Source organism: Alligator mississippiensis, chromosome 11 (genome assembly GCF_030867095.1).
Source record: "Alligator mississippiensis isolate rAllMis1 chromosome 11, rAllMis1, whole genome shotgun sequence".
Lineage (NCBI taxonomy): Eukaryota > Metazoa > Chordata > Crocodylia > Alligatoridae > Alligator > Alligator mississippiensis.
Genome location: NC_081834.1, coordinates 47,647,007 through 47,660,278, shown reverse-complemented (window position 1 = coordinate 47,660,278; position 13,272 = coordinate 47,647,007). Strand labels below are relative to the sequence as shown.

General features: G+C 44.2%; 1 protein-coding gene and 3 non-coding genes across 4 annotated transcripts; 1 reads left to right on the top strand and 3 right to left on the bottom strand.

The window, feature by feature from the left end:
• Positions 1–529: 529 nt before the first annotated feature.
• Positions 530–637, bottom strand: TRNAL-CAA (transfer RNA leucine (anticodon CAA)). The gene is made up of 2 exons: positions 600–637; positions 530–575 (listed from the first exon to the last, which is right to left on the bottom strand). It is a non-coding gene; the product is annotated as a tRNA-Leu (tRNA).
• Positions 638–3,707: 3,070 nt separating this feature from the next.
• On the top strand, positions 3,708–4,136 carry LOC102563988 (uncharacterized). The gene has a single exon (XM_006269988.2). The coding sequence runs from the start codon at positions 3,708–3,710 to the stop codon at positions 4,134–4,136; it is 429 nt and encodes a 142-aa protein (XP_006270050.1).
• Positions 4,137–7,703: 3,567 nt separating this feature from the next.
• Positions 7,704–7,775, bottom strand: TRNAE-CUC (transfer RNA glutamic acid (anticodon CUC)). Its single transcript has one exon. It is a non-coding gene; the product is annotated as a tRNA-Glu (tRNA).
• Positions 7,776–8,212: 437 nt separating this feature from the next.
• Positions 8,213–8,317, bottom strand: TRNAL-CAA (transfer RNA leucine (anticodon CAA)). Its single transcript has 2 exons — positions 8,280–8,317; positions 8,213–8,258 (listed from the first exon to the last, which is right to left on the bottom strand). It is a non-coding gene; the product is annotated as a tRNA-Leu (tRNA).
• Between the last annotated feature and the right edge of the window lie 4,955 nt (positions 8,318–13,272).

Below are 13,272 nucleotides of genomic sequence, written 5' to 3'. Positions count from 1 at the left end.
TTTAATTGTAAAATTAATATGTCTTGATATTGAATGATTTACTGTTAATATTTACCATTTAATAACATAGCCTTCTAATAATAAAATTTAGTTGCATTACAGCCTATGTTAATAATGCCAAGTGTTTATGTCCTAAAACTATGCAATTATGTTATACATAATAACAATTGATTTAATCATACTTAGATACAGCTTCTGTTAATAATACCAAGTGTTTATGTCATAAAAGTATGTAATTACGTTAGTAATAATAGCAATCAATTTAATAATACTTAGAGTGTTGTTTTAATAACTGTATCCATATATTTTTCATCATGAAAGAATATTGGCCATTCCTCTCCAAAACACCCCTTCCCACAAGAAAAAAAAAAGCACACCAAAAAGAAGAAGAAAAAGGAGAAGAGAGAAATGAAGGTCTTGTGTGTGTTCCCCTGGGTTTCCTGCACTGTAACTAATGTTTCCTTCCTGTAAGAGAAAATGGTGTCGGTGTGTTTAATAAAGGAAGGTGCAGGGGAGGAAAAAAAATGCATGTCAGAAGTGGGATTTGAACCCACGCCTCCATACGGAGACCAGAACGCCCAGGAGAGGGAAGACAGAGCCTTGAGTCTGGCGCCTTAGACCACTCGGCCATCCTGACATGTACGTAACACGTTTCACCCTAGACATACTTCTGTTCTGGTTGAAAAGTTGTAAATGTTTTCTGCTGTTCTGATCCAGCTCTAGCCCTGATCCCTATGTGTTTGAACTGAAAAGGAAGGCAAACTGCACAGACAAGCCAGCAGGCTGCTGCCACTGCGCTGGGGAGCAAGCCAGCAGAGTTGGTTCAGACACACACTGCCACCTGCCTGGGGCCCTGGGCTGTTCGACTGAGGTGCCTGCAGGCAAGGAGCGCTAGGCTCCAAATCAGGGCATGACGGAAAAGGCAGCGGCAGTCAGTGGGAGAGAGCTGCCTTCCAGGCTTGGTGCTCCTTCAAGCCTGCTGGATACCTTGGTAATTAATCCTAGAGGGACTCCAAGTGGTCAGCTCTTGTAATAGCCCCCTAACTCCTAGAGGCATGTGATTATGAGAATTGGTTATATTTTTAAAGAGGAATTTCTATCTTAATGGCAGAGAAAAATTTAAAAATATGACTGAAGTATAGCTCATTTTCTCAGGAACCAAAAAGCTAAAGAAATACACACACACCGACACACACACACACACACACACACACACTGCATATGTCTGCAAGCTGGTGTGTGTGTGTGTATGTCTATATCTATATGCAGATATCTGAAAGGTGGTCTATATATAAAGCTATAGATTAGGGGTATGTGTGAGCATTTACATGTGTTCATTTACTGCACAGTAACCAAAATTACTGCATAGCAGAGACGCACATCTACACGTGCATATCCAGATTGCACAGTAAATATGGTGACTTATGCCAACTTGAGTGTAAATTTGATACCTGCATCATGCAGGTATCAAATTTACGCCTGATTAGTTACTGCGCAGTAACACAAATGTAGAAACCTTACTGTGCAGTAACACTGTATACGTAGACTGACTTGGGACTAACTTTCAGCCACAAATCAGTCCACACACAGCGTTAATGTGTTGTAACACCTGCTGGGCAGTAATTTACTGGGCAGTAAATTTAAGCCGGCATAAATGCACATGTAGACACTCCCAGTGTGTATGAGAACGTGTGTGTATTCACGTGTGTATACATACACAGACACACACTATAAAAAAAAAAATCTTATGCCAAACTGATGTCTATGGAGGATTTACTGGGGTGTAGAGGAAGCTGGAATATTCTTCTTTCACCCTTTTTCATGTTTTTTTCTTTCTAGGCCTTTGAAGACTTGTGTGCGGTGACACTGCATGTCTTTCTGTCATCAGAGGGAAGCTAAAATAGTTTATAATCTTTAAGGACAAAGTCACAGGTCCACTTGAGTTTAGCATCTCATTATGCTGGCATAAGGGAAAGTGTGGTCATTTCTTAAATGCTCAGAAATTAGATTACCGCTATATGAGAAAGAAGGAAATACCTTACAGGAAAGTGGTCATAGCATTGTGAACTTAACATTTTTTCAGGGATCTCATGATTGCTAGAAATTTATTTAGAGCTGGGTGGCTAGAATGCAGTGACTGAAAAATCTCAGCTCGATTTAAAAAACCTCTTAGTCCTTGGAATTACACAGAAAAGTTTTAAAAGGTGAGGCCTAAAGTTAGACAAACACACACACACACACACACACACACACACAAAATGACATTTCTTTTTGGAAAAACAACTAAAGATTTTTAAGCTGGTCTCTTGAGTTTGGGGGTGGGGCCCAATTTATTACAACTTCAAGCCCTTTTAATTGATAATACTGGAATCGGCAGCTCCAGTGTGCCTAGGTATGACCACACATTAGGAATGGGGCTGCTTCTCTCAGACCTGGCATGCTAATTATAGGCAGTAGCAATAGGGGCTGATTTTGCAGCATCCTTTAGCAATTGCTCAGAGATTAGCTCTAAATCTATGTTGGCATTTGATTAATATCCTGCTTGGATAGGAAGGACCCCACACACATACATACACACAGGATTATTATTTGTGTACCAACTCTCTGAACACTGACACTGAGTCACAAACTTTTTTTTTTACAGCAAAAGCTGTGTTAACCGGCACTTTGTTAGCTGGAAAACTCTATTAACTGGCAACCGAGGGATGCGGCAAAAGTGAAACTGGAAGTACCACTTCCGGGTTTCGCTGCTGCTCTGAGCAGAGTCCTTGCCACTTCTTCAGCACAGAGCCCAGGGCAAAGCAGCCTGCGCAGGGCCCCCGTCCCTGTCTCACAGCACACTGACGCCGGGGAGTGCACCAGACGGTGCACATTTGATTAACCAGAATATTTGATTAACCAGCATCCCCCATTCCCGGGGGATGCCGGGTAACAGAGCTTTTACTGTATCTAAGAGTGAGATATAAATGCAAATAACATTAATTCTAACATTAAAAGGGGAGGAATTTTTAATAAAATACGGCTGTTTGTTATATTTTTCTCTCAGTTCTGGTCTTCCCCATTTCCGCCAAGGGTATAGGTTTTAGTCATGTTGGTCTAAGGACACAGGCAGACAAGGTTCTTTGGGTAAATCTGGTATCTTTTATTAGACCAACTCAACTATTTGAGTTGGTCTAATAAAAGATACCAGATTTACCCAAAGAACTTGGTCTGTTATTTAGGCCGAGAGACTTGTTAAGGGTCTCAAACAGACTGGGAGCTTTTCTGCCTTGATTTGATAGGGTCAGGGTGCTGAATTTTTCACAATAATGTCTTGGTACCAGTCATTTCTCAAGTGGTTGAGTCAAAGGTGAGGAGGAAACTGGTACCAGCTTCCCAAAAAGACTTGAACTGGAAGACAATAGGGAAACTGAGTTGGAGAAACAAACCTATCCATCTAACACACCCCAGTCTGTGGCTGACATGTTATCGCTGCCTCTGTCTCATAGAGGAGCATAGCCCATGGTTACCCATTATGAGGCGCAAGGGTCTGCACAGCCATCATCACAGTGAGTCTGATTGGGCATTGTTCCAGCCAGCCAATCACTGGCCTCAAAGCCAGTTCCCTCATTTGAATGCCTGCCACTATATATATGCAGAGCTGGGGGAAGGACAGTGGCATTTGCAGACAAGGGGTTGAGCAGAGCAGAGCAGAGCAGGACTGAGCAATGGCTGCTGCCCAGAGAGGAAGGAAGAAGACCCAGAACCAGCGGAGACGGAAATCCTATGGGAGGAGGCACCAGACCAAACAGGGGAAGTCCCAGCACAAGCAAAGGAGCCAGACAAGACGAAAGCCAGCACTGAAGCAGGAGAGGAGCAGCCATGGGAAGAAGAGCTCCTCCAAGGAGTATGACTCCAACAAGGTGCTAAAACAGCTGAAACGAGATAACAAGCTCTTATCAAACAAAGCCAAAGGGCTGATGATCAGCTTTGTGAATGACATCTACAAAAGAGTGTCCATGGAGGCCGAACGCTTGAGGAAGCAGACTCGTCGCCCTACCATCGGCCCCACACAGATGCAAGCTGCTCTGTGGGAAGTAATGCCAAAGAAACGGGTCAGGCACTCAGCCGCCCCTGTCTCTAGGAGGTCTTATTAAAGAACCATCCCTCCCCTTCCCCCAGAGCTCAGCCTGGCTGGGGTGAAAGAAAGAACAAGAGGGGAGAAGGGAGAGGAGCCCAAAGTAGCTAGATAGACCTCTTCACCCACCTGCTTCAAGACCTGAAACTGCCTTAAAGATGACAATTATAAAGTCTACATGCTGCCCCTTTGGTGAGGGGCCTGCCTTGAAAACAGCTATTCTTCACAAAAGAGATTCCACCATGGGAGGGACTTGAATCAGGGTCTCTCACCATAAAAGAGAAACTATCGAGACTGATTAAAAATCTGTGAATAAATGGACTGAACAGATTGTGAGGTGCTTTCCTGATGGAAATGAAAGTCATCTTGCCATTCTAATAAAATAGAATTTTGGCTGCATTTTGTCAGTGTTATGTGTTTTCTTTAAATTAGGGAATAACAAGGGGTATGGTGAATCAGAATTTAATATGGAGTTTGTGAGTTTTCAAGGATCTCGTATTTGGGATGCAAAGGCCTTCCCAGAAATAATCCTCCCCTTTCAGTTGGAATTGAAAGGATACACACACATTCATGCACAGATGTTAAATAATTCAACTACTGTGCAGGCAAATCCAGTACATATATAAATAGTCACTGATTTCTGCTCTGTCTAGTCAAATAACCCAGGAATTAAGTTCAGTTACAAATTGAGGGCAAAAGGCCATGATGGTTCCCTTTTATTTATCTTGGTTGCTTCCTTCCAGTGTTACCTTACCATTGCCAATACGGATCTGTAGCCAATTGGCTTTCACATACAATCCAACCTGCTCAATAAGGGCCAGGTCTCTACCCACCCTAAAGTCTTCACTAGGGTAAATAAGCCTATGAAACCTTGGCTGCCATGCTGATGATGCCTGCTCTGAAAAGAATAACAGGCTTTCCACCATCAGTGCAGCAGTAATACAGGGAGCATCTCATAAAGGTCTCCCTATAAAATGAAACTAAAGAACCAGTCAGAAAAAATAACAGGGTTGGCACGTAGGGTTGACAAACCTCCCGAATTGGCCAGAGACAACCCTACTGGAATTGGCATAGATCTCCCTGTGACTATTGAAAGCAATCTGGGAGATGGATATTGTGAACGGGTTGAGCAGTACAATTAATAACATTATGTCCCATTGGAAAAAAAAAATCTCCCAGAATATCTTCAGTCCGACTTGGCAACCCTATTGTCACAGCCAATATTCTGAATGCAAAAAAATCCAATGGGAATCAGCAAACTTCATAGGCCTAGATGTCCTTCATCCATTGTGAAGAAGTCAAAAGAGAGTAAAACACCAAAGGGCACAAACACAAATACATTTTTTTTCACATACCCATTACTTTCACCAGAAGAAAGAGGTTATAAGCACCTATTCACCTGCAGTTAAACCCTTTTCACTCCATTTTGAATGCTGTGATAAGCAGTCACTAATTGCAGGAACAGATTTCCTACCGTTTACACATCTAAGTCTGTATCTGAGTGCAGGATCTTATCCCCATCCCATCAAAGACATAAAACTGCTCACAGGCCTGTGCTGAGCAAGCTGTATCCCTTGTCTAGATATATACAGGATTTTTCCCGCTGAAGAAGGGTGGCTAGGTCCTTGAACCAATTGTCAGAGAGTTGGTTAATACCCAGACCTGTCAGCAAAATCACAGCACCTCACCATGAACAAACCTTGCTTGTAGAAAAATTGTCCATCAAACACTTTGAGCAGTGCTTCATTCTGCGTGTTGTCCTAGCATATTAAGGCCATTGGGAAGATACACAACAGCACTAAATCAGGCATTCCTTGAACAATCTGGCTTCTTAGGTCATGTCTAGCCTATCAAAGGACCACTACAGGGAGTACAGGGAACCGTGCCCCACTCACACCACACCCTGAAATGGGTATAGCATAGATACTTTAGCATGGTATTGGGCATGTGTCAGTGAGTTGTCCTGATACAGCCACTACTAAGGCAGCTATATTACACCCATTTCAAAGTATAGCATTTGCAGAACAGGTGTGCCAGGCTTCACCTGCTAGCATGGTCTTTTGTGAGCGTATGCCTGTCTCCACTCAGCTATCAACCTTTTTCAGGTGCAGCTCAAGGTTATTTCTGCTTCCTCAGGCCCCTCAGACACTTCGTTATTAAGTTACAGATAGGTCCAACTACCCTACAGGTGATGAAGGTTCAGATTCAGTGGTCCTTACTCCCCAGTTTTGACCAACTGATTTCAACACAAACCTTCCTGGAGCAAAATGCAGTCCCAAATATTTTGATTTTGGCTGACACTGAGCACCTGCTTTAGCCCAACATTTTGAGGATGTTATAGTGAAGAGACAGAAAAATTCAAGTGATCTTGTTGTTTATCCTCTCAGGCTCTTTCTCTATTCAGTAACATCAGAAATTGATGAAAATTATTCACATTTGATTCTGTGGGGCCTCCTCTCAAAAATAAGTTCTCTAATTTTACTGAAGTAAATATAAGTATATCTGATATAAGTATATATGGCATAAGTTCTCTAATTTTACTAAAAGCATCACTAACTTTTTAGTTTTCCAAGAACACAGGCGAGTAATTTTTTCACAAAAGTAATGCAAGAGCTCCCACGGCATCACTTATACACAAAAATTACTCAGGTGTATTTTTACTTGCAGTATTGGGGCTTAAACATGTGAAATGACCTTACATCTTTATAGCTGAGCAGACATTTATTAAGGCATTTGATACTATATTATGTAGGTACCAACCATCAGTATCATCTTCGTTATTGATACTTATTAAAAGTAAAATTACTGTGTATAATGAATTTAAAGTAATAGTGTAATAATAAACAAAAAATGATGGGGACTTCTGTGGGTGGATCTAGGATTTTGAGAGGGGAATAGGAGGCGGGGGCTAGGGTTAGGGTTGGGGGCTGGGGGGGGAGGTGACATGATGCATCATCACCTACAACACAAATTTTCCTCCTGTTAAACCAGAAGCTTTACTAGGGGGCTAACCCTGTATTATTAAAAGCAAAAATAAATCTAAGTATCGGGATGTGAATTAATTTGCCAGATTATATAGTCAATTTTAAAAATACAGCAAACTAGGCAACAACAGTCAAAAGATATTGTGTCAATTGATTTAAATTTGGGTGGAGCAAGACTCAAAGGTGGAGGGATGCTACTGCACCTCCTCCCTCCCCATCAGCCCCCAGGGACTTCTAAGATATTAAAGAAGTTGCAAAGTTTTGAAGCTTGCAAAAAAATAATTCTTCCAAATATGTGAGCTGGTCTAATAAAAAATATCAGATTTACACAAAGAACCTCAGCCTATGAAACTAATTAATGCCTATTAAACTAATTAACTCCTAAGCACCGTATACAAGCCAATGCTTACTGTACACAGCCCCGCCCCCCCTCGATCTAAATTACAGTTGTTTGCATCTTTGCCACGGGTTGGGGGATTACTATATCTTCCTGAAAAGAATAGCGCAACGTTGACGCCAATACCGAGTATAATGCCCCACAGGAAAAAAGCAACCTTTTCCTATTTAAAGCCTATCCGCTTGAAAGGCGAAGGAAAAGGACCTTCCCTGACCGGGAATCGAACCCGGGCCGCGGCGGTGAGAGCGCCGAATCCTAACCACTAGACCACCAGGGAGCCTGCAGCCGGCTTCACGCAGCAGCCTCAACACGCGGCTGGCCGCGCTGCCCGCGCCTGCTGCTTAAAAGAAGAAATGAAAGGAGAGGACGGCACAAGCTTCCAGTGCAGAGACCACTGCGAGCGGGGCTCCCCAGCCGAGGCTTCCCTGCCTCTACTGGTTAAGAAATGTCTGCTACTCATCTAATGCTGGAGAGCAACAGAGCCCCCCCCATTTCCACTTCTTTTAAGCTGGGCTAACATGAGAACAATTTCCACGGGGCTGGGGACAGCCCGCAGGCGGCCGCCGAGCCTGCAGCGAGCACCCCATGCCCTGGCTGGCCTGGGACGAGTGGGGGGGATGGCCGTGTCTCTCCGCCCGCAGCGGGGTCCCGGGGCTGCCGGCAGGGCGCCCTCCACGCGCGCTGGGCGGAGGGAGAGGGGGCACAAAAGCAATGTGTCAGAAGTGGGATTTGAACCCACGCCTCCATACGGAGACCAGAACACCCCGGGGGAAGGCCGTGCCTTGAGTCTGGCGCCTTAGACCACTCGGCCATCCTGACACATGCCATACTAGCACGGCCGGCCCCCATGGCTGCAGCGGGCCTGGGGCGCCGGCACACGGAGAGCCCAGGGCGGGAGGCCGCAGCTGCGCCCCGGCCCAGCGCAAGCGGAGCGGCACCTCTGCCCCTTTTGCTGCTGTTTACACGAGCCAGCCCCGTGCCCCCCCAGAGCAGCCCCCAGGCCCCTCCGCAGCTCTGATTGGTGGCTTTTGACATCATGCTAGCTCATCCAACTGCGTGCGCCCTGGGGCAGCGTCCCGCCCCCCTCCTGCTGCGGGCAGGGAAGCAGGCTCCCGCGGAGGAGCCGGAGGGGCGGGTTCGCGTCCCTAAGCGCCGTGTGCAAGCCATTGCTTGCTGTACACAGCCCCCCTGGCCCCCAGCTGCACACCTGGCTTCCCTCACAAGGCGAGGTCTCCTGCCTCGCCGCCTCTCTGCTCCTCACCAGCCAGAAGCCAGCCCCAGGGGCACCGCCAATCTGCCAAAGCAGCTTGTGGCCTCAAAGCCCTGAGCTTGGGCTGCTTCATTCAGTGAGGCCTATTGAACTGGCTGATTTGGCTTGGGACATGAAAAAATTTTTTTTTAAAAAAAATCAGGCCTGTAACACCATGCATGCTCTTCTTTGAACTGATTTCAACAACTGTCCCCAGTAGACCCAGCTGTAGATGTGTACCTGGCCATTCATTGGGAAGTCAAAGCAGTCTGGATGGGAGGCTGGTACCACTACTACCTGGTGTGTTTTTAGCTAAGACAATGGTGCATCTTAACCACACTAGGCCCAGCTGGGTCTTCCTCTGATGTATGTACCAAGCAGGCGAAGTGCGAATCTGCAAAGTGATCCTTTCAGGATTGACGCCAAGTTACTTTCCAATATTTATCCACAAGGAGATAGCTAGAGATTAAATGAAGTTTCTGTTGCAGGACACTGAGATGCTTGTGTCTACTGTACCCACCTCAGGTTTTCAGTGCCCAACAATTCAAAGTAGCACTAAGTGAACTGCTTACTATTATGAACTCAGTAAGGACTTTCACTTAGAAAGCTGCCTTTATTACATGCAGTCATCTGTCTCAAACTGACAAAGGCCTAGAGCAGAAAGTATAATAATGATGATAAACAGTCGGCCAGATTCTCAACTGGCATCAGTCAGTAAAGCACCAGTTAAATCAATGGCGTTGACCCAATGAATATACAGCAACAGCTAATAAAAATAAAAAACTAAATAAATGCAGAGGAGTGAAACTGTAGTTATTAATGGTAGAAAAATAACAATATTTAAATAAAGTCCAAGGTCTACCTGAGCCTAGCAGCCTGCAGGGCTGGCATGCTTAAGGCACACCATTTTCTGTAGCCAACAGCACTCCAGGAAGGGATGTGGCTAGCACTACCACATCCATCCATCTCTGAGTCCCCAGACCAAATGATCACATGTCCATTTACAGCTGGGTCAACCAGGGACAGAGCAGAAAATACCCATTAAGTGCTCCCCCACCACTCTCCGTTTAAATAAGAATAGTACATTACAACTAATAATCAGCTAGGGGGCAGTAGGAATCCATTGTAGATTATAAAAATCACCCTGGCAAACTAAGACCCAAACTCTATTTCACCTCTAAGGCACTTGAGTGGTACTTAGGCACCTAAGTGCAATCCTATGCCACCCTCTTTGAGTTCTTGAAAAGCTGTTAATACAAAAAGTGCCTGGGTCCTCCTTTTCTTCACTGTTTTATATTGCTTAGTTTTAAGATTAACACATGTTAAGACATGTTACAAAAGTTGATGGATTACTTGGGCCTTCCTGTCCAACTTATCCTGCCTAGAGCCAAAAGACCTGAGGAATGTTACAGGGATGTATTGGGTAGCCATGTTGGTCTGAGACAAAAAAGAAATACAAAACTCTAAAACGCTAGGTTCAGAAATGATACTTTTGATTAGACCAACTAAGAAATTCCAACAAAAATTATCTTTCTTTGCAAGCTTTTGGGTACATGCACCCTATTTCGTTTTGCACAGAGGAAGCTGAAGGTGGATGTGTGTTCCTCTGGGTCCAGGAGAGTTCCTTTGTGTGAGCTGCCCTTTGATGTGCAGGGAAGGCAGTTTTTCTTCCCTGGTGGTGTCAGATGGCAGAAAGGCAGGGAGGTGTTGAATTTTTTCTTTCTTGTTTAGTACAACTTCCTTTATGCCCACAGGGGAGAGAACGGGTTACGGTGATCCAGACTGAGGAGCGCCATTTCAACAAGCCTGAAAGGGCATTGTTCTAGCCAGCCAATCGCTGGGCACCAAGTCAGTATCTCATTTGAATATTTGCCACTTTATGTGACTACACCTTGTATTGAAGGCTGAGAATTGAGGGCAGAGACCAGGGTAGAACAATGGCAGCCACCCACAGAAGAAGGAAGAAGTCCCCGATTCAAAGGAAGCAGAAAGCCCAGCAGCTGAAGTGTCTGCCCAAGAGGAAAACATCCCAGCTGCAGCAAGGGAGGTGGAAGTCAGTACTGAAGCTAGTAAGAAGCCATGGGAAGAAACTTTCTCTCACCAAGTACATTACCACAATCATGGGCCAGCTACAGCAAGGGAACAGGCGCATGTCAGCCAAAGCCAGAGGGCTGATGAAGTCCTCCATGTGCAACCTCTATAGTGGAGTATTTACAGAGGCCAACCGCCGGAGAATGAAGAGACGTGGCTCTTTCATAGGCACCTTAGAAGTGCAAGCCGCCCTGGAGAAAGTGATGAAAGGGAACATTAATGTTGCCAACTGCACCACAACCTCCATCCATAGCAAGTCTAATTAGGAAAAAAAATCCCTCCCGTTCCCCTTAGATGTACCATGGCTGGGCTTAAAAGAAAAACAACAGGGGACATAGGAGAGGATCCAACACCAGCCTCAGAGTCTCTAACGCTTGCCTGATTAAAGATCTATAATTCCCTGAAAGATGATCTACAAAGCTGTCCTGTATCCTGCCTCTAAAAGCAATTCTCCATGCAGGAGACTGAACAATAGGAGCAAAACAGAACCAGTATTGACATTTCCAAAATTGGAAAGGAGCAATGGTCCTGTGGTATCCTGACCCCCATTAAGACTATCAAGCATCAGTCTAGATCAGTGAAAGAGAGATTGTTCTTCACTAGAAATAAGAGAGATGGGGAATATATTAACAGCAAAGACTTTTCTCACTTGGGAGGAAAAAGTCGTAAGTCACGATCCCTGAATCAATGTGAGACACTTCCCCTGGATGAACATAAGAGTCTGGACCCTCTGCTCACTGGGATATCTTCTGCTCACTGGGACGTCCTTCATGGCCACAAGCTCAGCCGGTGTTTTCACAGCCTTGGAAATCAGGGACAGTTTGGGACTAGGCCAAGAGAGCTGCCATCATTCAAAACAAAAGGATTGTCTGTGAGGTGTTAGTGAAATGGGACACATTGAGGTCATCTTGGCATTATAATAAACAGGATTTTATCAGCATCTTCAATGATTAAGAGCTTTCTGTAAACTTTTCTTTCTTTGTTTTAAAATAAAAATCCAGTCAGAGACGGTAGAGGTGTGTTAGTTAACCACTGTCATTTGGGAATAGTATTATATATAAAGAGAAAGGATGAAGTAGTCTTCATCACAGAGGACAGTAATGATCATCCCCAATTCACCTTCCTACCACCCTACTTTGGTTTTGTCTGAATTAAGAACAAAGACAGACAGTTTCAGCGAAATACAAAGAGAATGAGACTGGAGAACCTGGGTCTGAATCGAAGGAGTAAAGACATGTTAGCATTAGCAAACACTGGGTGATCATCAAACTCCTGGACAGTTTTTGCAGCCCTAAACAACTTGCTGTCTCTTATATCTAGCATCTTCATGTGCACTGTACACATGATAGGTAAAAACAGGTCACCTTGAGGTCCTGTAGTGGGTTAAATAGAATCCCGTTGTTTTGCCATAGTTCTTTCAGGGAACTGGTTTAAAGTATATGACAAAATAATTCCTTTGCTGTTACAAGCAGTATCCACACTAAGGTGTACTGGGATTGTTGTCCTGGTAAAACCTCTTAAGAGTAGACCTAATGCAGTCCTAATTCTGCATGGAGCTCCATATGTATAGATTAATGGTTCTCAACCTTTTTAGACAGAAGGCACCCCTTGGACAGTCCCAAATCTCAGTTTTTACTGATTTGTTGACTGCAGAAAAATAATAGAGCAATTTTTCTGTTGCAGAGAACTCAGAAGGATCACAATAGTTCAAACTGTTTTTAACACTATGGATTCCTGTTTGAAATCAGTGGATTCATCCAGACAAGTACAGCCACATGGCATGTGGCATCGCAAGCATGTCTGCAGCGCCACATACCATGCAGTCAGGTGTTCTCCACACTGCAAAGGCACACTGCCCAGGTGTGCGTTGCTCCCTTTTTTTCCATGGGTGTTTTTGACCCCTGGATATTCTAGTTTAAATTAAATGGATATTTTTTAAGTAGGCAAAACATTTTTTCATATTTTCCCCTCATCTTCATGTTCCCATTAGAGTTGCTCTAAGGAAGCTCCATAGACAGACCTTTTTAAACCGCAGCTACTTCGCAGCCTTATTTCAATATAATCCCTTTTAAACAAGTAGCCCCATGCATTGCTTTTTGAAAATATAACAGGATTATAGCTGATTCACCTCTCTGGGGAGTCCTATATAATTAACTGGTTGTTTAAAATGCTTATTTGTGGCCTGTAAGGAGTTTAAGTGATGTACAAAACTTAAATTCTTACCAGTCGGATTAATATCACACCCAAGGAATAATTTGGACTTGCTTCCAAAGTCCCTTCTAATGATATTGAGTCTAGTTATTTAAGGTACTTAGTGTTTAAGGTACTTAGTGCTCATTCTAGCAGGACTCTCACTGAAGTTACTGCTTCCTAATCTGAATTAAAGCAAGTGCCAAAGTGTTTTGCTGCATTGTGAAACCGTGCAGCCTTGGCA